The sequence below is a fragment of the Osmerus eperlanus genome, chromosome 9 (genome assembly GCF_963692335.1).
Source record: "Osmerus eperlanus chromosome 9, fOsmEpe2.1, whole genome shotgun sequence".
NCBI classification, from domain to species: Eukaryota; Metazoa; Chordata; class Actinopteri; order Osmeriformes; family Osmeridae; genus Osmerus; species Osmerus eperlanus.
Genome location: NC_085026.1, coordinates 15,856,139 through 15,883,626, shown reverse-complemented (window position 1 = coordinate 15,883,626; position 27,488 = coordinate 15,856,139). Strand labels below are relative to the sequence as shown.

The window sequence follows — 27,488 nt, the reverse complement described above, 5'->3', positions numbered from 1 at the left end:
TGCGGGATTCTGTCAAGTCATCACCTGTAGCAACGAGGTTTCCTCAATGGCTCAGTTTAGGAGTGATGTCTTTTCTCCCCTTGGCTGTTCCCCAGATCTCCGGTGGAGAGCAGCTCTGTGGAGGCTGAGGGGCTGGGCTCGTTCGTACGCCGTATGGAGGAAGAGAGGACTGTCCTGGGGGATCTTCTTCTGAGCCACACCAAGCTGGTCCCCCACCTGAGCCAGGCGGAGAGGTCCGCGGCCCAGACCCGCTATAGAACCCTGCAGCGAGACTGGAGAGGCCTGGAAAGAGCTGCAGAGAGGACCATACACCACGTCAACGCCCATGCCAGAGAGAGCAGCAGACTCCTCTCAGACATTTCTAGCCTTCGTGAGAACCTGGAGAGCCTGGGAAAGACTTTGAGCCCAGTCGGGTCTCCTCTGGTTGGCCAGTGGCAGAGCCAGCGGGTCCAGGAGCTGATGGTGGTGGGTGCGGAGCTGACTGCAGCCCGACAGAGACACCAGCACATGCAGAAAGACTTCGAGTCTCTGTCCCACGCGTCCCGGTGGGAGAAAGAGATGAACGAGATAAACCAGGGTCTCCGTCAGGTGAAGGAGCTGATGGACCGCATGGGGGAGCAGGCGTCTTCTCAGTCCCCCACCAGCCGCAACCCAACCATGGCGAAGATCCTAAAGGTGATGATGGACGCCTTCGACTGGGCCAAGCAGACAGAGAGTGACATCGAGTGCAGGAGAAGGAGGGTGGCTCTGTTACCGGAAGAGGTTCACAGGCAGATCAAGGAGCTGAAGAAGCTGCAGTCGGAGATGACAGCCAAGCAGGTTCAGCTGCAGGCTCTGGTGGAGGAGGTGACGGACCTGATCCCTCAGCTGGACGACGGTGACAAGGTCCCCACGGTTAACTCCTCACTGAAATCCCTGGAGAAGCTCTCAAAGTCCACCTCCGACAAGCTGACCAGGGCCGTGAGGGAGATGGAGTCCGGCTTGCAAACCCGAGAGAAGATGTCGGAGCAGATGGCCGACGTGGACTCCTGGATCGTGGCTCATCTCCACCGAGCAGTCTCCAGGAGAGGGGAGGGCGAAGGTCAGACCGCTGCCTACCTGGAGCGCCACGCCCGGCAGATCCAGGACACCCTGGGAGAAGCGGAGAAGCAGGCTGCAGTCTCCGAAGCCCTCCTCATGAAGAGTCGAGACATCTCCTCCGAGCTCAGTGTCTCGGAGAACTGCCTCCTCCGTGACAGACTCGCCAACCTCCAGGAAGACGTCAGAGGCATCGTCAGCTTCGAGAAAGCCAACCACCAGGAGCTGGAGGAGCTTTTCAAGACCCAGGACTCAACCAAACAGAAGCTGAGCTCCGTGGAGAACAGTCTGACTCAGATGCTGGTGGATCTGAACCGACACAGGTTCCCTGTCACCAGGGAGTCCCTGGCCGCTCTGGAGCCTTTCAGACACATGATCCTGGAGCACAAGAGCGAGGTGGACCGCCTTCAGCCCTGCATCCCCGAGGAGAAGAGAAAGGAGCTACAGTGCGTCATAGCTGAGCTGCTTGGTCAAATGAACGCCCTGGATGCGAAGGCCAAAGAACACGAGCGGTACCTCAGCTTTAGACAGCGTGTGGAGGACCTCAGGGAGAATGTGGAGGAGCAGGTCCAGCAGGCCAAAGAGGAGAGCCGAGGGTTAGATTGGAGGTTCAAGGCTTTCCAGGTCCTGCTCACCCAGATCCCTCTGATGAAGAACCTGTGTGAGGAGGCTGCAGATGAACTTCAGAACATCTCCCCAGACCTCTACCCGTCCCAACTGACCATGGAGCGCCAAAGACTAAAGCAGAACTTACAGAGCCTTAACACCTGGGAGATGACTGTCCACAGCAACCTCCAAATCATGGAGTGGAATCTGCTGCGAGGAATGCACTACCCCTCCGAGCTGAAATCCCTACATGCCTTCCTCTTGGACACCCAGAGAGGGCTGCAGCAGACCTGGAGCCTGGAGCCCAGAGACGATGTCATGGACAAGGAGCTTTGCAAGACTGTGATTTTGAGAAAATTAGTGGAGGCGAGAATGCGAGCGTTGGACGTCATTCGCCAAAAGAAAGAATACGGACAGGGGGATGCATCCCAGGAGTATAATGAACTAAAGGAGATGAAGGACACCGTCCTAAAGGAATGCGACTTACGAATGGCAAGTTTGATTTTAGTTTTTGTCGTGTCTTTCCATGAACCCTCTTGCTTTTTAACGTGACGAAGGACAGCTAATCGTAACATCCTGTGCTTTCTTTTCTCAGGAGAACATTTCCAAGGCTCGCGACTCTCTGAGGAGCTACACCTGCGGTGTTAAATGTGCGGTGCGCTTCCTCCAGGAAGCAGAGACCGCACTCCTCCCACCTCAGGGCTCCGTGGGAAGCTGCTCTGAGCGGGTCGAGGACTCCCAGCAGGCCTTGGCCTCTCTGGAGGAGCAGTTCCAGTCCCAAGTCCTCCAGCTCCAGACCCTTGCCCCCCAGCATGCTTGCTTCTCTCCCCAGAAGGTGGAGGACCTCCGTGGGAAAGTGCTAAGCAGTCTCCTGGTGTGGAGGTCCACCCTCCATGCCCAGGCCCAGCTAAGACTAGAAACACTGCAGAGGTTAGGATGCCTGAATGATCCACCTTGATGGCTCAGTTTCCCAGACATGGATTAAGTCTAGTCCTTGACTAAAAACATTTTATAGTGGGGATTTCATAGATTTTTCCCTCTTAGTTTAGGACTAGGATGAATCCATGTCTGGGAAACTGGTGTATGGATGTTCTGCTTGTCCTCTCACACAAAGGTGTGATGGCTGTTTCAGTTTAACCTTTGGTTGATCTATTATTTGTGTTTCTTAGATGTGCTGAACATCGCAGAAGGTACACAAAGTGCCATGAGGAGACATGCCAGCATGTACAGAGTATGGAGACGTCTCTCTCTCAGCACATCGCTCACAAACCCTCCTCCCTCCAAGGCTGCACAGAGCAACAAGCTAAGATGAAGGTGTGGAGAAGAAGTCACAGTGACAACTCAAAACTTCCAGAGACCAGCAACTTCAGTTTTCTGACTTGTGTTTCTACATTTCCACGAAGGTGCTGTCTGGTGAAGTGGACTCTCTGATTGGAAGACTGGAGGAACTGAAGGAGTGGTGCCCAGAACCTGGTTGCCGTGGCAGCAGGGAGAGAGCTGTTAGCGCCCTCTGGAGACAGGTCTACAGACTGCAGTGGTGCACACGAGACCTGACGGCTCGCTCACAGAAAGCAACAGCAGAATGGACTGAGATCACAGAACATGTAAGGTTATGCGAGACACCGAAACCCTTTACAGTCAAACGGTGCCAAGCTAAATCTTCATCCTAGGGGAGGGTATAGCTTAGTGGTTAGGGCACAGAAGACCAAGAAGTGCCCCCATGCACTAGAAAGCTTTGGAAAAAGGCTTTTATTTCATAAAAAAAAACTGCCCCCAGGTGGAGAGGGCGTCCCTGGTCCTGGAGCAGGTGGAGGCTGAGCTGCCGGACTGCTCCAGGGAGAAGATATCTGGGGAGGAGCTGCAGGAGCTGCTGCAGCGGTGGGAGCAGTACCAGGACCGGGCGGACTGTGAACAGCGCGCCCTCTCAGCCCTGGAGCTCCGCATCGCCAGGCTGCTGGGCGTTGCAGCACACCTGGAGCAAGCCCCTCCCGTCCGCCTCTGCGAGAAGCTGCAGGCCCTGCAAGGCAGATACAAAAGGTGACGGGTGGATTCTGGTTGAGTGACGCGTTTGTGGCGCTTCCTATAGTCTTTGTGCACCGAGGCGTAGGGACTCAATTTCCCAGAACCCTCTACTTGGGTGAGAATTCCAGGTAGTGGATGGAGAATGGTCTAAAGCGCTCAATTGTCAAAATGTTACAAGATTATAACGATTATATTACAAAAATATACATGACATGAATCCTCCCTCATGTCTCCACGTGTGTGTGTGTGTGTGTTCCCCAGCCTGAAGGAGAGGAGCCGGCAGGGTCACCTTGCAGCACTGGCGGAGGTGGAGGAGAGGGACGCAGTGAGGGAGGAGCTGCAGGCCGTTAAGGTCTGGCTGGAGGCGGCAAACAGTGTTCTGGTGGAGCTGGAGGACTGTCCTAATGCAGAAGACCTACAGGTGGGTTTACATCTATATTTACATGGTCAGATGGCAGAGCGGTTAGGGAATTGGGCTATTAATCAGAAGGTTGCCGGTTCGATTCCTGGTCGTGCTAAAATTACGTTGTGTCCTTGGGCAAGGCACTTCACCCTATTTGCCTTGGGGGAATGTCCCTGTACTTACTGTAAGTCGCTCTCGATGAGAGCGTCTGCTAAATCATGCACATACAGTATGGAACATTTTCCCTCTGAGGTTTTTGGGGAAAGTGCTCAATATTGCTATTGTCAGTTCTGTGTGTGTGACTGTTGGTTTAGCATTTCACTGTTGAAACTCCGTTAATTAGAGCAGAGAGTGAGACTGTTTGCTGATAGACAGAGACAAAACTAAGTGCATAATTTGAAGCCAACCGTCGGTTTGGCGTCAGCCCTCAAGCCAGTTTGCGGATACTGTGTCTCTATCTTCCCCCGAGTATTGTCCTCCTGCTCAATGGCAGAGTGGGGGCTGTTTTGTCCGGACTCCTGAGTTGTGTCCAATATCCCCCCACTCCCCTGCTCAGTCCTGGAGGGGGTCTGGGAGGCTGAAAGGCCTGCGGCCCCCCCATACCCACCTCTCTTTGTTCCTGGTTGTAAGTGGATCCTCCAGGTGCTTCAGTCTCAGAGGAGCACTGATGTCACCCTTGGACACGGACACACACACTCACACACACTCACACACACACACACTCAAACACAGATTAGTTTTCCACGGTGATGAGATGCAGTTCCCTCTTGCGCAGTATTACACTTTCAGACCCTGGTAAGTTTTCGAATCTTCCACATCATTGGTTTCATTACTACTTTATCAGACCAAAAAGATGTATAGTTTTTGTTCTCAATTTGCTGTCTTTTAGCTTTAAAAAAAGTCAATTAAGAATAGGTAGTGGATGTATCTGGCTTTTGTGATTCATAGTAGTTAGAGTAGAAACTTAGATTGAAAATTCAACCAGCTTGAGGAAAGACAGACTGGGATGTAGCTTCTCTGGGGTAATGCCACATAATAGAGGAAGTCCTTGGCTGCATAAGATTTTTGTTCGAAGAACGTGTTATCGAATCATCACCTTAGGAAGAGACAAAATGATTGGAACGAAACGGAGAAAAGCTCACCAACCGTACATGCTTCCTCTCTCTCGAATCTTTCTGAAATAATCTTTTTAGGAGATCCAAACTCAACTGATTATCCAAAAGGCTGTGGTCCAGAGAGTCATGGACGGATTGAGGATCAAATATTCCGACATGTACACCCTGGTTCCTGTTGAGATCGAGACGCCCCTAAAGGAAGTCACACACACTCTAAAGAATATCGAGAAAAAGGTACAGGACCTAAACTCAACTTTAAGGACTCTGACCTGAACTTGAAACATCTCAGACAGGAAGTATGTGACTGGCCGTGTGTTGCACCCGCAGGTGGAGGACACCGTGGAGAAGAGCAGCCCGCTGCAAAGACTCGGGGCCAAGCTGTCTGAGATCAAGGCTGGACTGGGATCAGTGCAGGACAAGCTCCAGCAGAGAAGCCCCAGCCTGGCAGAGGCAGAGCGCACCCAGAAGGTGATGGTGATGAACACTAAAGACTGTTCTAGAATCAGTCAGACTAGTTGAATCACACATTTTTTCACCCCTGTGTTTACTTGGTGGTGTAGCGCGTGTGGGATGAGCTGGACCAGTGGCACTCCCGCGTGGCTGCGCTGGAGGTGGAGGTCCAAGAAGTGGAGCAGGTGGATGAGATGCAGGTCCTGACAGAGCGGGTGGGGGATCTGCAGCAGCTGCACTCACACATGGCCAAACAGGCTGAGCAGAGGACGTCCTTCCTCGGCAAGGTACCCTGATAGTGTGCTCCAGTGCCGTGGAAACCGTGTTATAGGTTTGTTGTTGTCACTGTGCAAGTATGCTGGATTCATCTGCTGAGGGGTGAAAGGTTGTTGTTGAGGAAGATGTGGCCTGACGATTGGAAACCGATGGAGGAAAACAACATTTTTCAGTGACAGTACTTTAGGCTAAGTCCCAGCATCAGTGCTCGAAGTGGGCCGGTACTCACCGGTACGCAGTACCGGCACCTCTACATTTTACTCTTAAGCGTACCGGCACCTTTTCTTGCGTACAAGGTTAGTTTTACAAGGTTTTACCAAGGGTTTACGGCAATGTTTATTTTACACAGCTCAAAAAACTATTTTGGGCTCAAATAAAGGCCAAAAAAGTTGGCTCGCGCGCATTAAGTACCGAACTCCAGAACTAGCATCACATCAAACACAGACTGCATGTATTAGCAGGGCAGCTGTGGTGGCGTATACGGGGGCCGGTTCTGGTGGGCCGGTCTGGATCTAAGTCCAGGGGCTATTTTTACTCCCAGTCTGTCCCTGCCGCCCCGGAACATTAAGCCACCCCCCAGCACCCCCCTGATAAAATATGTTCCCGCGGCTATGCATTTATGTTATTAATAAATAACAATAAATTGTTGTTGTACCAGCAATATCTCCAAGTTTTGTTTTTCACTGTAGAAATCTCAAATTTCATAATGATTTTCCAATGCAAGAGAGTACCGGCACCTTTTTTCCCCCCACTTCAAGCACTGCCCAGCATGTAACTTGAAAGATGTAGTTTTACATTGTGCTTTTTAAATATTATAAATAAATCCTGTTAAGGTGATGTATGTACTATTATGGTGATGACATATCATTTGGGATATTTGTCCATGCTGATACTCATTGTGGTGGGCGGGTCCAGATCCATACCTGGATGAAGGAGCATGAGGAGATGATCAACAGCTCCAACAGCTGGCTGACCGAAGCTCAGTCCTGGCTGACCGCCCCCTGCATTTATACCACCGCCAAGTGTCTCAGGAGCCACGTCCACGCCCTGCAGGTCAGTAGCACACACCTGGAACCCTCACACCTGGGCCTCTCACACCTGGAACCCTCACACCTGGGCCTCTCACACCTGGAACCCTCACACCTGGGCCTCTCACACCTGGGACCCTCACAGCTGGGTCCCACACACCTGGAACCCACACACCTGGGCCCCTCACACTTAGACCCCTCACACCTGAGACCCACACACCTGGGCCTCTCACACCTGGGACCCTCACACCTGGGCCCCTCACACCTGGGACCCTCACACCTGGGCCCCTCACACCTGGGCCCCTCACACCTGGAACCCTCACACCTGGAACTCTGTGTTGCAGATGGTGCTGGATGACTCAGAGCAGATTCGGATGACTCTTCAGGGCTTTGTTTCCATGCTGACGGAGATCTCCCCGGTGTGTGACATCACGGCGCTGCATGAGCAGCTGTCAGAGGCAGACGGACGCGTCGCCGCCATGCAGCTCAGCTTTGTGGCTCCGCTCTCCCAGATGGAGCACGCCGCCGCCGTACGATCAGTTTTTTTCTTTCTATCTACTCTCCTCCTCAGTTTTCTTTCCTTCTCTCTCCTTCTCTGGTAGATGAGTCTTGTCCCTCTGTGTACTAACCCAAGCTCCTCTTCCATTGTCTAGGAGGTGGAGGCCATTGAAACGGAGGTGAAATCGATGGAGAAGGACGTGTCTGAGATCAGGTTGTTGCTCTCGGCCCCTCAAGCTCTGCCCAGCCCCAAAGAGGAGAGCCTGAAGGTGAGCTGAGGGAAATCCTTTTTTCTCTCTTTTTTTTTAAAGATATACATATTTTTTCCACAACTAGAGTCGATGTGCCTTTCTGTATCACTCCAGGTCGTCGGAGACAGACTTGGGTCTATGAAGAGGACCGTAGAGGAGATCCAGAACTGTAAACCAGGGTTGTGTCTGCCAGAGGAAGCTGAGGAGACTCTCTCTGTCTTCCAGAGAGTGGAGCAACTCCAGCAGCAGCTGACGGCGTTGGGGAAGGTGACTCCACCGCTAGATCCTCCAGCACAACACAACATTGCTCAAACGAACCCTGCCCAGATAACTCGTGTTTTTTAATTGTTTCAGATGCTTCTAGAACAGTCTGCAGAGACCAAGCTGCCCTTAACATCAGCACCAGTGAAGAAATGTGCCCCTAGCCCAGCTGCACCCACCTCTATCCCAGAGAGGGGACCTGCTTCCAGTCTAGTGGAACCCTACCTTGAGGGGGCCCAGGTGAGAACAGAGCCTCAGAAACACCTCACCACACGGGCCTTCCCTTCACTAGCCAGCCCCAGAAACACCTCACCACACGGGCCTTCCCTTCACTAGCCAGCCCCAGAAACACCTCACCACACGGGCCTTCCCTTTACTAGCCAGCCTCAGAAACACCTCACAACACGGGCCTTCCCTTTACTAGCCAGCCTCAGAAACACCTCACCACATGGGCATTCCCTTTACTAGCCAGCCTCAGAAACACCTCACCACACGGGCCTTCCCTTCACTAGCCAGCCCCAGAAACACCTCACCACACGGGCCTTCCCTTCACTAGCCAGCCCCAGAAACACCTCACCACACGGGCCTTCCCTTTACTAGCCAGCCTCAGAAACACCTCACAACACGGGCCTTCCCTTTACTAGCCAGCCTCAGAAACACCTCACCACACGGGCCTTCCCTTCACTAGCCAGCCCCAGAAACACCTCACCACACGGGCCTTCCCTTTACTAGCCAGCCTCAGAAACACCTCACCACATGGGCATTCCCTTTACTAGCCAGCCTCAGAAACACCTCACCACACGAGCCTTCCCTTCACTAGGCAGCCTCAGAAACACCTCACCACACGGGCCTTCCCTTTACTAGGCAGCCCCAGAAACACCTCACCACACGAGCCTTCCCTTCACTAGCCAGCCCCAGAAACACCTCACCACACGGGCCTTCCCTTCACTAGCCAGCCCCAGAAACACCTCACCACACGGGCCTTCCCTTCACTAGCCAGCCCCAGAAACACCTCACAACACGGGCCTTCCCTTTACTAGCCAGGCCCAGAAACACCTCCCCACTAGGCCTTCCCTTCACTAGCCAGGCCCAGAAACACCTCACCACATGGGCCTTCCCTTCACTAGCCAGCCCCAGAAACACCTCACCACACGGGCCTTCCCTTTACTAGCATGAGCCTGACCCGCGTGTTTTCCAGGAGAACGGCACAGAACAGGGGAGCATCCAGATCGTACACGTGGAAGAAGATGCGTTGAAGAAGCGCGGAGCCGCTCTGTTGACCGTGGAGGCTTCCTCTCCTGAGCAGAGACGGGGATGGGGAGAAGATCTGAGCAGGGTGAGACGAGACTCTCACCGCCGCCCACGTCTTACGCTCCAGTAGCTAGTGCGCTGACCAGCTTGTAGCGTATCATCATGCACAACCACAGCCGTTACGCTGTCTAATTTGGCACATGAGCGTGACCCTCACTCACTCAAACTCCCCCCCCCCACTCACATACCACTTGTCTTACCTTTGACCTGTCTCTATGCTCCCTGTTGTGAGGTGTAGCCTGTTTCCTCACAGTGGACAGCAGTGAGACTGATCAAGGGCTGGACTGGCCTTAGTGAACATTTGTAGTTTGCAAACAGTAGTCCTGAGCATGTTATTGGCCTTTCATGGTTCATTTTAAATGCCTTCAGTTTCCATTAGGTTTCTACCAACCATTTTCAAGTGTGCTAGTCCATTGGCCTGGTCAGAAGGCATTGAGATGTACCATTGCTGTCAGTCCTGCCTGTTGTCTCTTCCTATAGAGCGCCAGTGCATGCTCCTCATAACCCTGCTTGTACCATTCCTCTCTCTTTTCTAGAAAATGTCTGCGCTCTTTTATAGCGGCAACGTGGCGGCACATTCAAGGAAAAACAAAGTAACCAAGAAGTAGTACAAGTTGTAGCAGGTAGTGGGAGGGGGTTTATATGAGAGGGGTGGTGAATGGGAAAAATATATCTATTTTTTATAATAATTTATGAAAAGATGATAATAAAATAACATATTTTATAGTGTTTAGTTTACTAGTAATATAGAAATGTAATCTGATGACCAATGTGATTGAGTCATAAATCAAAACATTTTCATGACAGGAGATACTGTAGGAAGGGTTTGAAGGTATAGAGTTATACGTAATATAACTAATCTATAACCAGAAGGGAGAGGGTTTAGGACAGCTCAGAAGTGTTGATAGAAGTTAATCGATCTGGGAGGAGGAGAGAGAGAACTGGGATGACACATTAACCCTGCCTCGGACGCCCATCCATCACACACAACTTCAGTAACGCAGCTGCTGTGAGTGCCCTACTGTGTGTGAGTAAACTCTCCTGCCAGGAATCATTTTTTATTTTATTTATTTTTACTTTTCCTTTGTCCATTGTTCCCAGTGTAACTCGCATGCCCGCGTGCACCACGCATAGAAGGATCGTTGTAGTGCTTCTCTCTTGTGTTTTGAAGTGTGTTTTGGGTTTTTGTTCTTGGAAACATGCATGTGTTTTGGTGTTTCAGCATGTATGCATGTGTGTGTGTGTGTTGACTGTGTACAGCAGACCCCCCTGAGTGTTCCTCAGGCTGGCGAGACGAAGAATGAGGAGGAGAAGAATGAGGAGGAGGAGGATGAGGAGGAGGATGAGGATGAGGAGGAGGATGAGGAGGATGAGGAGAAGGAGGAGGAGGAAGGAGGAGGCATTTTATGGTGGCTGTGGGAGACATTCCTGGGCAGCGATCCAGAGGTAAAGAAAAAGCCTGCAGCCAAGCTGGCCTGGCCTGCCTCCTGCACTCTGACCACAGGGTCACTCTGCCCTTGGCTGCCTGCCTGGGAAACAGTGTCACCAGCTTAGCCTTCCCTTCCTCTTTCTCAGATTCTTGGCTTCCTGTCCTCCCCTCCCCCCCCCCCCCAAAAAAAAAAATCTTACTCAGGAATCTTCTTTCTCTGTTTTGCCTTCTCAATCTCTTTTCTTGTTTTCACATCGATTACTTATTTTACGTTCCTCTAGGGGGCAATGTGGAGCAATGTTCTGAGTAAGCCTGCAGTTGCAGATAAAGACAAGTGCTTTTTCACTGGTAAAGTACTGTGCAAAAGTCTTAGGCACAAATTAAAAATTGACGAAAAATCCAAAATTACATCCAAATGAAAAGATTAAACCAAAGATTCCTCAACAATTAATATGACGGTAAAATACAATAAAAAAATTCTGAATAGAAAAAAATCGTATTAAAAACAACTTTAATCTTGTGTGCCTAAGACTTTCGCACAATACTGTGTACATGTATGCCATAAATCCTCCATCATCATCATCATCGTCGTCATGGTTACAGATGTGTGTTGTTGCTATGCTCAGGTGCTTGAGGTGGTGTCGGGGGAGGAGCCGGCTGGAGCTGGAGAAGCATCCGGAACTCTGCAGCAACCAAACCTGCCCGATACTCAACCGACTGAACCTCAAACCGGACAGGACGCAAAGGTAACCTGCAGTCAGTCACACCATGACACCTAACGTACACTAAATCCTTTTAACGTAACAAAAACCCATAGAGAACATGGACGTATGTGGTATACTTTTGCAGAAAATGAGTCAAAGTGTGTTTTTTTTTTTTTTTTCAAATCCGTGGACGGTTCACAGTGGGATGCTGTGTATCTGTGTGGCGGTTCTGGCACATTCTAACCCTCCTCATGTCTCTTCAGGACGCAGCAGGCTTCTCTCCGATCTCTGAAGCGAGCGGCCATGGAGCTTTATCAAAGCCGTTGGGCACGGTCAGAACCCAGTCTTTGCCCTCAAGCATGGTAAACACCCCCTCGTCTGTAAACCTCTCCACCCCCCCCTCCACGCCTCAGCAGAAGTGTGTCGTGTCTTAGACTAGAACAACTTCTAGAACTTTCTTTCTACCTTCAGTGCATTTACATGGCAGAGGTCTACCAGATGTAGATACTGTGCTGCAGACAGGCTGTAGTAACCAACTAAATATTAACATTCTGTTTACATTGGACATTTGATCTTGATTTCTTTGATCTTGATTGTTTTTTCTGTGTTTACATGATGATGGGAAACGGAGCTGGTTTTGTTAGCATGTGTGCTAACTGAGAGCTAGCAGGCTGTGATGTGTATGTGGTTTGACTCTGGGGAGTGAGAACTGACAAAGCAAGTGTTGGTGCAGTTTACAGGAACCTCCCTCACAGGAGAAAGACATGAATTTGATGACTGTCAGCTGTATGTGAGAGTGGTGTTTTTAAAATGAATAAACATACAATCCAACGGTATGGTTTTGCATGGGTCTCTATAGTGGGTTTAGGAGATCTTTTGATATATATAGATATTGATTATGATTTAGACTTTCCACTTACTCGTATTTTAATAATCACATTAGGTATGTTTTATAATGTATATTGTACTGTATGTTCAACCTTTGGTCATCGACCCCTCCATTTGATTCTCAGAGTTTCTCTGCCAAAGCTTTGTAGCGATGAGCTGCCTTGTTACTCGCTGTGTGTGCTTGCTCGCATATCTGTGCATTGTTTGTCAGAAGTTGCAGAAGTTACGAGCTAAATGCGTAGGATGATGTTTACATAATGCCCCTCTGTCACTTCCTGGACGCAGGGTGGAGAGGAGAAGACCCCTCTTCTTCACGTTAGGAGTTCATACTTCCAATAACGAACCTTAGGCACAGAATATGAGAGAGGATGAGTCAAGTCAATCCTACCAAGATGATTGTTGGCCATGAAAATGCACTGACTGACACATTCATTTTAACATACTCTAGTGATCTAGTATTAGTCTTAATAGGTATCCATGCATGTACAGTAGATATCCTCTTTCTCTTTCCTTCATGTGAACCGATACAGCCACTCCTTGTGTGGTCAAATCAAAACGAAAATATAAATAAATCCACGAAAATGATCCACTCCCTCCGTCTCTCTCTTTCTGTGTCAGGAGCACATGGGACAGAGGGGGGGTGACAGGCCCCCTGCGGGGCTGAAGACCCACTTTACACACACCGTAGACACACACACAACACACACTCTCGCCAAGGGCTCCCCCGCTGTGACTCCCACTGATATAGCATGTACAGACAGTGGGCCCAGGTCACCTGAGTCAGCCCAAGTTCAGCCCTCTGAAGAGCCTCTGGCAGCCCCAGTGGAGGAGACACCCACCAAGTCCACACCCAGCAAACGGGCCTCTCCGCCTGGGCGGCCCGTGACGCACTCCCAGCCACTGGAGATGACGTCCGCCTCAGTCACTGCACAGACACGCACCCCCTCTGATCCGACTGACAAAGCGCCCCTGCAGACCGCAGGAGCCCCCGCCCCCCTAGCAGCCCCCCGAGAGCCCCCACCCCACCCCACCCCTCAAGGCTCTCTCAGGGCCAGCCAGAAGGACCCAGAGGGCGTGCCCCCAACAGCAGCCCTGGTAAGCACAGCCACTTGCGAGTGCCAGCACAAATACCCACGACCAGATCCCCAGCACTACACAGTCCTAACCCCCTCTAACCATAGCTAGCAGGGTGGTTCAGAAGCTTGCAGAGGTGTGTGGTACACTTAATGACCCTTTTTTTACGAATTTGCATTAATTCAACATCATTGATTGTGACTTGGGGTAAACTGAGATTGACTAATGTGATGTTTTAACAGTGTTTGCTCACCGATGTGCAGGAGTAGTGTGTGATGTGTGGGACTCATACCTTTACCTGTTTAATGGTTTTACAACACCTCTGTTTCAACACTGTGATACTGTGACTTTGGAATATTTCTTTTTACCCGTCCTGTAAGTATACTCAAATACAACGAGAAGTCAAATGCACTCAGAGCAAACACAAGATGTGTGAGATGGTGTTGTGTTTACTGCCTTGTCAGCTCATAGAGGCTGTAGCCCCTCCCCCTGTGTCTCGGCCCTGCCTCTGTGGCCTCGCTGTGCATAATGAGTCACTGGAGCTGCCTGTTCCTCAGTCAGACTACCCTCCAGCCACCGCTCCAGGAAGTGGTTTAGCCACAGGTGGGTGGGGCACTATGGCGGAACGAGAAAAAAAACCTAGTGAATACCGTCAGAGTACAGTATGTGGCAGAGAGAGAGAGACAAAGTAAAAGAGTGATAGAACGGCTGGGGGGGGTTAAGGAAGGTAGCTTTTCAGGTTGCATCATCCCCAGGTTGGCTCAGAGACACCTGGCGAGTGACAGAGCGCGTGCTGAGCTGTCACCTGAAGCTGTCACGCTCGTCCTCCCCTCCTCTGCCTGCCTCTGTCTGTGCTGGTAGGAAGCGTCAAGCTCAGCAGGGTGTGTGTGTGTGCTCCAGGCCCCGGGGGATATCCAGGCCCTGGCAGGGCCTTCTCCCTCTCTTGTGCTGCTCCATGCCTGTCGTGAGCGGGCCACACAACTGGAGGACTGGCTGGAGAGAGCCAGACACGACCTGGGACAAACACGCGGCACCGGCAGCATGCAGGTCAGCGTGGAGCAGCAGCTCCTCACATGTCAGGTAATTAAGCTCAACGGACGAGGAGGTCAAAGTTCAACTCTGGGAAGTGTCAACAGATGTGAGTGTGTGTTCTGTGGGACTTTACCCTGTCACCTCTGATAGTTAAGGAACATTTGTGTCTGTGTGTGTGTGTGTGCTATTACTATTACTACGTGAACACATACAAAAGTAACAATTATCCAGTATAATAATAATTAGTTATTGCTTAATTAGTAATACAGAAATTATGTCTGCGTACCCTCTGTCAGAGCCTCAGGTATGACATATTTCTTCCATGCAGCTGTTGGCTTAGCTACAGGTATTCCGCTGTTGACTCTCTAATCTGAGTTCACATGCAAACGGAATAAAACAAGGAAAAACCATTAGAGTTACGACTCTGTTCTATTGATTCAGAGTCTGGCATGAGCTTCAGCACCAAGGTTTCACTTTCCTCCCTTCCAGTGGTTTGTTTTACTGCTCTTGATTGTCCTTAGTTCAAAGCGTTCCTGGGCCGCTCTCCATGAGTTAAGTTTGTACGCTGTTTTACGACTGCTCTGCGTACAGTGTGTCTGCGGAGGGGGAGAAATTCGGATTCAGTCCAACAGGCAGCTGGGCTGAGTGAATGAAGCTGTCTCCCTGGCAGACAGAGTACTTTCAGAACAGACAAGGTTGAACAAACATTCAGAGGGGGCTAATGTGTTGTTCTGGTATTTGCCTTGAGGGAGGAGTTTACGACGCAGCTGCCGGCCAAGTAACAAAGACCGCGTGCACAGTCTCAGACAGCCTCTAATAAAGGCCGTCGTACTGATAAGGACGACGTGATTATCTCTTCTGATATGAGCGATTACTAGTTGAATACATCTTTGCCTCATTTTACCACAAGTAACACAGCAGCACCCCGGTGCTGTTTCATATCACTATTGATGAACACACACACACAGCACATTTTCCAAGTGTTGCTTTACCACCAGTAGTGTTGATATGGGTCCATAGAGTCCTGAGCCTGTATAAACACTAAAAGGAACACTCACGGTGGGAAATTAGCACGTTGAAATGTTCTGTGTCGTTACTAGTTTCAGAACAGAAAGACTGAGCACTGCGTCCGTGTCCATGCAGAGACTAACACATCACTGTCATCGTTTCATCAATCTAGGATGATCTGCCTGCGTGCCCTGTTGACCCTGGGCGTGTACTGTAACCAGATCCCTCCATTAAACATTGAAAGGGTTATGCACAGCCCTATAGCCAGGCACATTTGAATGAAGGCTTTGTGAGCAAACAAAAACAAGGCGATTGATTGGATCGGACCAGTTGAACCTCTGGCTTTAGTCAACGCCTATTATTGACTCACATCTGATGTGTACCCAGGCCTGGGAGTACGACTCAGGAGGGAGAGAGTACAACTGTCTCTTCACCAGACTCTGCATGATGTTCTCTGCATTGTGACTCACCTACTGAAGATATAGGAAATATGAGGCTGCCTCGTCATAAGGGAGGGTTCTAAAACACGGGTTGTAGAGTAAACACAGGCGAAGTAATCGGGCGAGTAATCATCCCAGGAGACTCTTCTGGTTCTTCATTCTGAATCTCATTCTAGGTTGATTAGCATGTGTGAATATCATTCTGCTCCCTGATCTCGCACGCACTTTGTGTTCTGAATCGCATTAGCCCTTCCTCAGATACGAGGGGTGGTTATCTCAAAGTCAGACCCATTTTCTGCTTTATCAATCAGTCTTATTTTCTGTGGCTGTGTGTTTCTTGTGTGTGTGTTCTTGTGTGTGTAGGAGATGTTTCTGGAAATTGAGCAGAAGGTTGCGGTCCTGTCAGCACTGGGCCTGCAGCCACAGGCGAGGGGGGAAGGAGAGGTGGAGGGGGGGTCAGTAGAGACTCAACAGCAGGAGGCGGAGGAGGAGGAGGTGCTCTCCTCCAAGCTGGAGCTGCTGAAGACCAGCCTGGTCACCTTCCAGCTCCTGCTGCAGGAGAGGCAGAACGAAGAGCACTCACACACACTCCCACACAAACAGGTACACACACACACATTTACATTTAGTCATTTAGCAGACGCTCTTATCCAGAGCGACTTACAGTAAGTACAGGGACATTCCCCCGAGGCAAGTAGGGTGAAGTGCCTTGCCCAAGGACACAACGTCAGTTGGCATGACCGGGAATCGAACTGGCAACCTTCGGATTACTAGCCCGATTCCCTCACCGCTCTCCCACCTGACACACACACACACACACGAAGATGCTGAATCAGTCATTTGTTGCCAGTAAGGCAGATAGTCTCATCTCACGTTTGTTTATTTGCATTATTTTGATTTTTTTTTGCCAACTTTTGCATTCTATGAAATGTTGTCAAAACTCTTTTCCCAGCAGGCCTCAGCACTTAGAGAGCGCCCCCCGAAGGCTGAGCTGAGGCGCAGTGCCAGCGTCCAGGAGATGCTCTCCTCATCCAAGAGCAAACTCATCCGCCAGAGCAGCCTGCAGCAGCAGCAGGTACCGCAGCTGTCCTGCATTAGATCAGAAACACGGAGCAAAGATTCCAGTTCCTCTACCGATCACATCCAGATGAGTTGCGCTCTCATCGAGTGTTTGATCCTGTTGTCTCTGACCCGTGTGCGGTAGGAGCTGGAGCAGGAGCTTAGTGAGCAGAGAGGCCTGACCAAGGCCATCGCACAGCAGGGGAGCAGGTCACGTCTCCTCAGCCAAGACCAGGGCCAGGAGGATCAGACCCAGCCATCCCCACGGTAACAGCCACACCCAGCACAGCAGACACATCAAGCCTTTAAGCGCACACTGTATGAAGAATACATGTTGTGATGGTTCCTGACGCGGTCGCTCATGTCCACTCCTGCAGGTGTGTGTTGGCTGGGCCGGAAGCGGAGGGCGGGGCAGCGGGTCAGAGGAAGTGGTCACACCTTCAGTCCCAGCTGCTGGCGCTGGAGGAGACCACCCTGCTAAGCTCCGCTCAGGTGAGAGACAACATTTTCACCTGTTTTGTAAAGTGTCAGATGTTTACCCTATAGGTAAATTGTAGATTTTTACCTTTTAGTTAAAGTGTAGAATTTCTCTCAATTTGTAAAGTGTAATTTTTTTACCCCATAGGCACAGTAAAGCGATTTTTACCTCATTCATAAAGTATAGATTTCTACATTTACATTTAGTAATTTAGCAGACGCTCTTATCCAGAGCGACTTACATACAGTAAGTACAGGGACATTCCCCCGAGGCAAGTAGGGTGAAGTGCCTTGCCTAAGGACACAATGTCATTAGGCACAGCCGGGAATCAAACCGGCGACCTTCTGATTACTAGCCTGATTCTCTAACCGCTCAGCCACCTGACTCCCTATCTATCCTATGAAATGTAGTGTAGCTTCATGTGGCGGGTCCTGACGGGGAGTTGTGGTGTCTGCAGGGGCCAGAGGCAGCTGTGGGCTGGGGAGAGGCAGCTGGAGGGGTGGTGGTGGGCAGCCACACCCTGGAGGACCTGCACACACACATCCACCGTCTGAGAGAGCTGGGACGCACGGCCAAGGAAGCCCCGACTGAGGAGGTGCCCCTGGAAGAGCACCTGCAGAGACTGGACGAGGGTCTGTTTGATGTGCTGTATGGGGTCGCCCTGACCCTCTCCTCTCTCAACACCCTGCTGCAGTCACCCCCTGGACCTGCCTGTGAGGACACACAACGCCAGCTGCTCACGGTACCCCCCCACCTGCACAGTCAACACAGGCCAACGCCATCACAAACCGATTCTGTGTGTACGTCGACATAGATTCAGCCCAGCTGTGTACAACTGTCCGGGGTTGTGTTTGTCGTTGAGCAGAGTCTTGCTGCAGAGTTGGACATGCTGGCCAGCGAGCTGGGCTCTCATGGGTCAGAGGTCACCGGCGTTCTGGGCTTGGGTCAGCCGTGTGTGGGTCAGCTGGGCATGCTCCTGCCTGTGGTCCAGATCGGCCTGGCCAGCAGAGAGAAACAGCTGCAGACCCAGCAGGAACAGATGCACCAGCACCAGGTCAGGTCCACTACGTTATTTATAAAGGAGACTTATTTTGACTCATTATGTGTCTCGGCCAAGTCAGTATTTTATGTCATATTTGTGCCTATCAATGAGTCAAGTTCAGATATTGTCACCAGATCCCTCGGTGACTTCTAGACTGTTTGGTACGTCTGTAAATGAATGACAGTTTAAACGTGTTTCATGTTATTAAATAACAAACGGCCCTTTGTATTACTGACGTTTTCGCATACTCAATAATGAAGTGAATTCTGTGTTTGTCTAACTCAACAGAGAGAGTTGAAAGGCTTGCATGCAGCCCTCTTTTCTAACAAGGTGGCCATTGACCAAATGACTAACGAAGTTACCACCCAAGACACTAGCCTGCAGTTACAGGTATGGTAACAGCAGCCACCTCATCTTTGATGGTCACGTGTAGTAGCGAGCATTCTACAAGAGCACAGTCAAGTGCAGTCCATGATATACTGTATCCTTGATAATCTGCTAACTTCAGAATCCTTTCTCCAGACCTGATATTTCATCTGAACAAACTATGGCCTAAAAAGAGAAAGGAAGTGTGACCAGGGATTGTGTGCAAAAATATATTTTTAAAACTTAGTGTCGCAAAATTTAACAAATGAGACTGTACATTTAACGTGGGTTAACCAGTGAGATTTTAGTGTGTGGCCAGGAAGTGTGTGTGTTCATCAAGAGGTGTGTGGAAGTGTGTGTGTTCATCCAGGTGTGTGTGGAAGTGTGTGTGTTCATCCAGGTGTGTGTGGAAGTGTGTGTGTTCATCCAGGTGTGTGTGGAAGTGTGTGTGTTCATCAAGAGGTGTGTGGAAGTGTGTGTGTTCATCCAGGTGTGTGTGTAGAAGTGTGTGTGTTCATCCAGGTGTGTGTGTAGAAGTGTGTGTGTTCATCCAGGTGTGTGTGTGGAAGTGTGTGTGTTCATCCAGGTGTGTGTGTTCATCCAGGTGTGTGTGTAGAAGTGTGTGTGTTCATCCAGGTGTGTGTGTAGAAGCGTGTGTGTTCATCCAGGTGTGTGTGTAGAAGTGTGTGTGTTCATCCAGGTGTGTGTTCATCCAGGTGTGTGTTCATCCAGGTGTGTGTGTAGAAGTGTGTGTGTTCATCCAGGTGTGTGTGTAGAAGTGTGTGTGTTCATCCAGGTGTGTGTGTGGAAGTGTGTATGTTCATCCAGGTGTGTGTGTAGAAGTGTGTGTGTTCATCCAGGTGTGTGTGTAGAAGTGTGTGTGTGTGTAGAAGTGTGTGTGTTCATCCAGGTGTGTGTTCATCCAGGTGTGTGTTCATCCAGGTGTGTGTTCATCCAGGTGTGTGTGTAGAAGTGTGTGTGTTCATCCAGGTGTGTGTGTAGAAGTGTGTGTGTTCATCCAGGTGTGTGTGTGGAAGTGTGTGTGTTCATCCAGGTGTGTGTGTTCATCCAGGTGTGTGTGTAGAAGTGTGTGTGTTCATCCAGGTGTGTGTGTAGAAGCGTGTGTGTTCATCCAGGTGTGTGTGTAGAAGTGTGTGTGTTCATCCAGGTGTGTGTTCATCCAGGTGTGTGTTCATCCAGGTGTGTGTTCATCCAGGTGTGTGTGTCTCTCTCCCCAGGCGTTGGAGCAGGACCTCCAGGAGCAGGCCCGCCAGGTGTCCTCCCTGACTGCTGACAGCCAGGGCCTGCCCCCCACCCTCCTGCAGGAGGCCACCAAACTGGAGGTACAGCATCTAACCTCCTCCTCTTAGGTTTTCACTGTCACTTCAAGGACCCTCCTTCCACCACGGAGAAGTTACATTTTACATTTAGTCATTTAGCAGACGCTCTTATCCAGAGCGACTTACAGTAAGTACAGGGACATTCCCCCCGAGGCAAGTAGGGTGAAGTGCCTTGCCCAAGGACACAACGTCATTTCGCAAGGCCGTGAATCGAACCGGCAACCTTCTGATTGGTTGCCCGATTCCCTAACCGCTCAGCCACCTGACCCCCAAGTTCTCAACAACCCAATCATCTATAGAACTGCAGATAATAGACAAACGCTGGTGTAGTTATGAGGGATGTGTGAGCGGCGCTGACGCCGAGGCCTCGTCCCTCAGGGTGCGCTGGAAAGCATGATGGGGCGCGTGGGCAGCAGGTGCCAGGAGCAGAGGACCAGCGCGGAGCTCCAGAGGCAGCGAGAGAGGCTGCTCCTCAGCCTGAGAGAGCTGCTCTCTCTGGGCTCAGAGCGGCTCGCGCGGCAGCCTGGTCTGGAGCCACGCTCTACGGCGGAGCTACAGAGCTTTCTCGACACCCACACGGTCAGAAAAAACACCCTGGTCATTTTGGACAAATCATCGTCACAGCAACCAGTGTTTCTTGTGTCTGTTTTTGCCTTCCTGACTGTATCTGTCTGTGGTTGGCAGAAGTTCTTCCAGTTCCTGGGGATCCACCTAAGGACCCTGCAGTATCTCTCCCAGAGGCTCCCGGCCAGCGCCCCCCAGGGGTTGGAGGGAGAGCTGGCAGGACTACAGGAGGAAGTGGCCAGAGTGCAGCAGCAGGCCCTGGAGAGAGGCATTCAGGCACAGACAACCCTCCAGGTAACCCATGCCTTCACTAGAATACAGTTCTGTATAGACCACATGGCTTTGCTCAGTGTGACTGCATGTCTTACTCATTGTATCTAGGTGCCGCTATATACGATACAGCTCAGCGTTCTGTGATGCTGAAGGGTAGTTTTGTGTTTGGTCCTAGATGTGGATGCAGTGGGAGGAAGACAGTGCCTGGCTGGACACCTCATTTAAAGACATGGAAACTACTTTTCCCAAAGTGCACCTGGAGGAGGACTTGGAAAAACAGAGCTGCTGGAAACTTTCTGTCTACCAGGTATTTGTCCTCAGCATTTTCTTGCAAACAGAATTAAACGATTGATCAGAAACTCCTCTTCCCAGGCCTAATACATCTCTGTGTTGGCTGAACACTGCATGCTGTGTCCTTCTGTTTGTCAGTCTAATGACCCCACTTAACCACTTAAATGTACAAAGAGTTATTTGTGAGTGCTGTGGATGCGTTTTGCTCTTAATGTGAGTTCATCCATCGAGAGAGAGAAAGAGCAGTTCATTCTCCACCTGCTCCCACTGCCTACTATCATCGATGGTTCTCTCTCTCTCTCTCTCTCTCTCTCTCTCTCTCTCTCTCTCTCTCTCTCTCTCTCTCTCTCTCTCTCTCTCTCTCTCTCTCTCTCTCTCTCTCTCTGTCTCTCTCTCACACACACAAACTCCCTCTCTCCCTTTTCTAGTGTTCTTCATTCACAGCTTTGTCCAGAGAGGCTGAGAGGAGGGGACCATGGGAGAGATGGGATTCTTCTTCCATGGTTCTGTCCTCCCGTGTGGGGAAGAGGCTGATAATGACTCTCCATGTGTCGCAGGAAATGAAAGGAGTTCTGGAGGGGACCAGTTGTCGCCTGGGGCGTCTGGGGGAGCTGGGAGGTCGGCTGCAGGTGGCGGGCTGCAGGGGCGTGGGTGCGTCCTGGCGCCAGCAGGGGTCCCGCTGGACAGCATTGGAGAGGAGACTGGAGCGGAGCCTGCTCAGCACAGACAAGCACAGGAAGCTGTGGAGCAGGTACTGCAGGCACAGGAAGCTGTGGAGCAGGTACTGCAGGCACAGGAAGCTGTGGAGCAGGTACTGCAGGCACAGGAAGCTGTGGAGCAGGTACTGCAGGCACAGGAAGCTGTGGAGCAGGTACTGCAGGCGGGCAGAGCTGCCTGACAGCTTAACGTTCATCACCCGTCTTTGTAACAGTGGTTATTGTGATGTCCGGCAGGTTTTCACGTGACGCCGCCGTGCTGACCGGCTGGATGGACGGAGCGAGGGAGGCGTTGAGGGGGTGGAGCCAGCTCCCTTTCACAGCCAATCAGGAGCCAGATCTAACTGAGGATAGCCGTCACTACCAACAGTTCTTGGTATCTTGCCAGTCGTTTTGACCGTTTTAACTGAATTTTGACTGAATTCAACATCAGTTAGTCCAGAGGGTCTTAATTGAAATCTCTCCCGTTCGTCGTCTTGTTTCAGGACTTCAGGAGAGAGCTGGAGGCCAGGTCCGATCTGAAGGGCTCTGTGATCACCACTGGGGCTCAGCTAGAGCAGCTGATGGAGGCAGAAAGAGAGGCAGAGAGCCAGACTCCAGCCCCAGAGCCCAGCCCCGTACACACCCAGCTCAGACAGATAGAGCTGGACTGGGCAGTCATCGTGTCGGATGTGCCCATGGTCCAACACACACTGCACCAGGTGTGTGCACTTCGTGTTCCGCAGAATGAGAACTAGAACATAGAACCCAGAACGTATCCAGTGTCGATATCTGTGCCGTATGTGCTCACTGTCCATCTGCTAAAATAGCAGGATTCAATGAAAAGAATAACATGTACATATTCAGTTCTGTCAGTTCCTCACACACACAAGGACCACAGATGCAGTCACACGCACACACGTTTCTTAGCACCCATTACCAGTATTAAACCCCCCATGTTCAGCCTTCACAAAAATGGATGGAGCCTTCACTTTCTAATTGGTGTGATCTTTCTGTTTCACACCCCTTCTCCTCTCCCCCTCTCCTCCTCTCCCCCTCTCCCCCTCTCCCCCTCTCCTCCTCTCCCCCTCTCCTCCTCGTGTCTGTAGAGGCTGATGAGGGTGCTCCCTCCCCAGGGGGCCGTGGCAGAGCTGCTGGCCTGGGTAGGAGAGGCTGAAGCCAGGCTACAGGAGCAGCAGGACAGCCTCCTCCAGACCTCCAGCCCTGACCTGACTAGGGTGCTGGGGAGCTGCAAGGTACTGTGGCTCAGCTACAGCCGCCAGACATGGCGTACTCCTTGGTCGTGTGGTTTATGAAGTCTCTCTCCCTCACCCTCTCTCTCTCTACTTCTCCCCTCCCTTTACTTCCCCCTCCCTGTCACTCTCCCTCTCCCCCTCCATCTCTTTGTCCTTCTCTCTACATTGACATTTAGTCATTTAGCAGACGCTCTTATCCAGAGCGACTTACAGTAAGTACAGGGACATTCCCCCCGAGGCAAGTAGGGTGAAGTGCCTTGCCCAAGGACACATCATTTGACACGGCCGGGAATCGAACTGGCAACCTTCAGATTACTAGCCCGATTCCCTAACCGCTCAGCCACCTGACACCCTCTCTATGGCCTCTCCCTTTCCCTCAGGAGTGTCAGGTGGACATGACTGGCCGTCAGCTCACGGTGGACTTTGTCAACCAGTCAGGGTTGCAGACGGCCAGGCTGGAGGGCCGGAGAGGTCGAGGTGAACAGACCCAGTTTGCTGAGGAGCTGGGACACCTAAACCATCGCTGGCTGTCTCTCCACGGAGCGCTGAACTCGCAGGTTCATAATTAAACCAACCTCTGTATTATAGAAATTCTTTGAGTTAGGTACAATTAATAAAATGCTAACCATCAAGTACTTTCTGTACCACAGCGATACAGTTGAATACATTGAAATTAGATTTAAGTACGCTTAAGTAGAATATGCAAAAGTATGTTGTTTGTCCGCTTGGGTATGAACGTCCCTGTGCTGTCTCCTGAGCAGGCGCAGACTGTGGAGAGGGTGCTGAGGACCAGAGCAGAGAGAGAGGCCACATTGCAGCAGCTGTGCGGCTGGGTGACCGCTCAGAGGGAGAGCATGACCCGGACTCCTGTCAGTCTCTCTGACGTGGAGACACGCATCCACGCGTCTGAGGTGAGGAACGCAGAGACACATGACCTCGATTCAAACCGATCCCACGCCACCCTCGTCTCACAACATGCCAGCATGGAGAACGCATCTGACCGAGCACATATGAGAAGCGGAATAGAAAGTATTAGCAGATGAATTAGAGGGAAAGTCTCTCTCTGTGCCGATGCTAATTCCAGGCGCTGGAGGAGAAGATCAGGGTGAAGACGGCTGCCCTTGAGGAGCTGAGGATCAAACACCTGGGAGAGACCGAGGACAGCAGCTGTGACTTCATCACACAGACAGACCGGGCGGTCAGCGCCTGTGCTGCCCTCACCCAACAGGTACTCTCCAGATAAAGGTAGCAGGCTCTTGCTAACTAACTGATATACAAGCTGGCTAAATTGCTAACCACAGCAACTGAACCGGTTATGGAGCCACCACATTGTCTTTCTTTATATTATATATTTGTATATATTAAATACTTGTCTTATCCTTAAGGGTTTAGGTTGGTTTAGGTGCAGTTCTATGTGCGTATGTGACACCCTCTATGACATTCCTTGTAAAAAGGGCTACAGAATTTGATGGAATTTAAATATGATTGAATTTAAATTTGCTGATTTGATCCAGAACACAGATGAGAGGCTGGACCTGAAGCAGGTGCAGGGTCTCTGGGCTGGCCTGCAAAGCGGCCTGGAGGCTGCAGTCCTGAGCACAGTGAAGACCCAGCAGGTCCTGCAGTACCACGGCAGCCCCCAGCTCTCCCTCCAGGCCCACCAAGCCCTCCACCACAGGCTGCAGGTAGTCACCACCCAGCATGCTCTCATTCCACAGCTTTTTGTTAACGTTTTGGTGAGTCCCTCTGTATGTGCTCCCGTGTTCAGCGTCTCCACGAGGAGAGCGAGGGCTGCGACGCGGGTTGGGAGGCTCTGAGCCAAACTCTGTCATCCCTCGGAGAGAGGGTCAGTCCTTCTGCTGCGCTCCTCCTCGCAGAGCTGCTGGACAGACAGAAAACAAGGTTGGTTCAGCGATACGCTTCACACACACAAACACAGACACACTAGCACACACACACACATACGCACTCAAACTCACAAACACACAAGCATGCGTCGCCTGAACTCTGGCCGTCCCCTGGCTCTTCCAGGTGGGCCCAGGTGAAGCGTGAGCTGGGGTTCCAGCTGGTGAAGAGCCAGGCCGTCCTGGAGGTGTGGAGGGAGTACGTCGGCCTCGCTGAGCCCTTCTCCCAGAGACTGCAGACCCTGCAGGAGGAGCTGGGCGCCCTGCTGGGAGGACCACCCGGGCAGGACAACACCACGGAGAGACTCACCAGCCGCATGCTCACCCTGCACGTGAGTGCGCTGGGGAGAACACCACGGTCTCGTTAGCCGTGCACGATACCGATTTGTACTCTTATCAATGAGCTTAACTTACAGTAAAACGTTTGCCATGAATCAGTGAGGCTTTTCAGACCCTCTGCAGTCAAACCCTGTCTGTACATCTGCTTGTCTGCTCCAGAGTCTGCAGGAGAGTGCCGGCAGTTTGCAGAATGACCTAGAGGGGGTGCTAGAGGCCTCTAAGGTCCTCAGTGGACGAGTGGAGCCCTCGGCCGCCCTCTTCATCCAATCAGAGAGCCGTATGCTGACCCGTGGGGTCTTACAGTTGACCCAGTCTCTGATTAGGAAGCTGGGTCACCTACAGGTACTGTAGAACGCATTCCCCAGCTTAGGACATGACTTTAGCGTTAGCATCATCTTGGCTCCTGTTGGTGAGCTGTGCTGGGGGAGGGATCAGAGAGTAACCAGGCGTGTGTGCGCTGTAGGAGGAGCTAGAAGAGCGGCAGCAGTTCGACAGCCTTCTGGAGACACTGGAGAGACACCTGGAGGAGTGGGAGGAGAGGCTGAAGCACGTCTCTCCACACGGAGACACCACCAAGGTAGGCCACCAGTCGAGCTGACGCTCCCAGTATGAACGCATGGAGGGTCCGTGAGTGAGTGTTGTCTTAAAGAGAGGCTGTGATCTGGTGTTCCCCAGTGTGAGCTGTTGGAGCTGGCCGGTCTCTCTCCTGACCTGGAGGTGCTGAACGAGCTGAGCTTCAGGGTGACCCTGAGCGAGGTCGCCTCTCAGAGGCTGCAGAGCCTCAACAGGAGCTGGGCTCAGGCCTCCGGCCGCGCTGTAGAGGCCTGCAGGTGAGGCTCCTGGACTCTGGAGGAAGGGGGTTTGTGTGTTTCTGTGGAAAGGGTGGAAAATGATGTGTGTGTGTATGTGCATATGTGCATGTGTGTGTGTGTGTGTGTCTATGCGTGTGTGTGTGTCAGTGAGTTGCAGACGGAGGCGCTGAGGCAGCAGAGTTTCGAGCAGAAGTGTGAGAGCTGGATGCTGTTCCTCCAGACTATGGAGGACAGTCTGGCTGTGGACCTGGCCAGCACCTACACGGGCCTGAGAGAACAGCTACGCGTTCATCAGGTGAGACACACACACATACAAACACACACACACTTACACACACAGACACACACGCACACATCCAACCCCCACACTGACCCGTTGTGACTGTTCCAGAGGTTCCAGGAGGAGCTGTCTATCGGCCACCAGATCCTGCACTCTGTCATCAACGAGGCCCTCCGTCTCCTTCAGAGAGGAGAGGTGGAGGACAGGTACGGAGCCATCCTGGTTCACGCTCACTCAAGACTGCCACTCACTCCTCCTCAAATCCATGGTTACTGTTCCATCCTGACTAGGCATAGGCCGCCATCCTGTACCCACCCACCCATGTTTGGTGTGATCTCGTTCCTGTTCCCAGGAGTGACTTCATCCTGAGGCTGGCCCAGCTGAGGGGACACTGGCAGGGGGCGGTGCAGCGGGCGGCCCAGCGGCGCGCCCTGGTGGAGGGGCTGGTCAAACACTGGCACCTCTACAGACGCAACCTGAAGAAGCTGCAGAGCTTCCTGGCCGACGCCCACACCCTCCTCCGCCCCACTGGCCCCGCCCACTGCAGCGTGCTGCACCTGCGATGCTCACTGGAGGACATCAAGGTGAGAGGAGGCAGACAGACAGACAGACAGACAGACAGTCAGACAGACAGAGACAGTCAGACAGACAGTCAGACAGTCAGACAGACAGACAGACAGACAGACAGACAGACAGTCAGACAGACAGTCAGACAGAGACAGTCAGACAGACAGACAGACAGTCAGTCAGACAGTCAGGGGAAAAAGATTACTGTTAAAACTACACTAGAGTCTTAACTGAAACAACACGACTTTGAGAATTTGAGACTTACTGCTTTGAAACTGCCAGTAAACACGACAGCCTACCCTTCATAAGTACGTTTCCATGACCCCCTTACCCCTTGACCCCCTGACCC

At 51.5% G+C, this 27,488-nt stretch overlaps 1 protein-coding gene across 1 annotated transcript in view; it reads left to right on the top strand.

The window, feature by feature from the left end:
- syne2b (spectrin repeat containing, nuclear envelope 2b) overlaps window positions 1-27,488 on the top strand; it is a 90,531-nt gene that overhangs the window by 38,339 nt on the left and 24,704 nt on the right. The window contains exons 62-108 of the mRNA XM_062468860.1: window positions 96-2,175; window positions 2,279-2,613; window positions 2,853-2,997; window positions 3,087-3,287; window positions 3,461-3,720; window positions 3,967-4,126; window positions 5,302-5,457; window positions 5,551-5,691; window positions 5,784-5,960; window positions 6,865-7,002; window positions 7,322-7,507; window positions 7,631-7,744; window positions 7,841-7,993; window positions 8,081-8,227; window positions 9,186-9,323; window positions 10,559-10,744; window positions 11,354-11,473; window positions 11,695-11,793; window positions 12,938-13,414; window positions 14,294-14,473; window positions 16,237-16,476; window positions 16,826-16,948; window positions 17,078-17,199; window positions 17,310-17,424; window positions 17,868-18,152; window positions 18,276-18,464; window positions 18,741-18,842; window positions 20,057-20,161; window positions 20,537-20,737; window positions 20,843-21,016; window positions 21,171-21,302; window positions 21,844-22,037; window positions 22,240-22,378; window positions 22,488-22,703; window positions 23,091-23,237; window positions 23,618-23,794; window positions 23,999-24,148; window positions 24,322-24,465; window positions 24,752-24,922; window positions 25,006-25,139; window positions 25,269-25,473; window positions 25,640-25,822; window positions 25,944-26,057; window positions 26,156-26,310; window positions 26,440-26,587; window positions 26,684-26,778; window positions 26,925-27,156. Coding sequence (XP_062324844.1) covers window positions 96-2,175; window positions 2,279-2,613; window positions 2,853-2,997; window positions 3,087-3,287; window positions 3,461-3,720; window positions 3,967-4,126; window positions 5,302-5,457; window positions 5,551-5,691; window positions 5,784-5,960; window positions 6,865-7,002; window positions 7,322-7,507; window positions 7,631-7,744; window positions 7,841-7,993; window positions 8,081-8,227; window positions 9,186-9,323; window positions 10,559-10,744; window positions 11,354-11,473; window positions 11,695-11,793; window positions 12,938-13,414; window positions 14,294-14,473; window positions 16,237-16,476; window positions 16,826-16,948; window positions 17,078-17,199; window positions 17,310-17,424; window positions 17,868-18,152; window positions 18,276-18,464; window positions 18,741-18,842; window positions 20,057-20,161; window positions 20,537-20,737; window positions 20,843-21,016; window positions 21,171-21,302; window positions 21,844-22,037; window positions 22,240-22,378; window positions 22,488-22,703; window positions 23,091-23,237; window positions 23,618-23,794; window positions 23,999-24,148; window positions 24,322-24,465; window positions 24,752-24,922; window positions 25,006-25,139; window positions 25,269-25,473; window positions 25,640-25,822; window positions 25,944-26,057; window positions 26,156-26,310; window positions 26,440-26,587; window positions 26,684-26,778; window positions 26,925-27,156 — 9,985 coding nt within the window. The remainder of the gene's footprint in view (window positions 1-95; window positions 2,176-2,278; window positions 2,614-2,852; window positions 2,998-3,086; window positions 3,288-3,460; window positions 3,721-3,966; window positions 4,127-5,301; window positions 5,458-5,550; window positions 5,692-5,783; window positions 5,961-6,864; window positions 7,003-7,321; window positions 7,508-7,630; window positions 7,745-7,840; window positions 7,994-8,080; window positions 8,228-9,185; window positions 9,324-10,558; window positions 10,745-11,353; window positions 11,474-11,694; window positions 11,794-12,937; window positions 13,415-14,293; window positions 14,474-16,236; window positions 16,477-16,825; window positions 16,949-17,077; window positions 17,200-17,309; window positions 17,425-17,867; window positions 18,153-18,275; window positions 18,465-18,740; window positions 18,843-20,056; window positions 20,162-20,536; window positions 20,738-20,842; window positions 21,017-21,170; window positions 21,303-21,843; window positions 22,038-22,239; window positions 22,379-22,487; window positions 22,704-23,090; window positions 23,238-23,617; window positions 23,795-23,998; window positions 24,149-24,321; window positions 24,466-24,751; window positions 24,923-25,005; window positions 25,140-25,268; window positions 25,474-25,639; window positions 25,823-25,943; window positions 26,058-26,155; window positions 26,311-26,439; window positions 26,588-26,683; window positions 26,779-26,924; window positions 27,157-27,488) is intronic.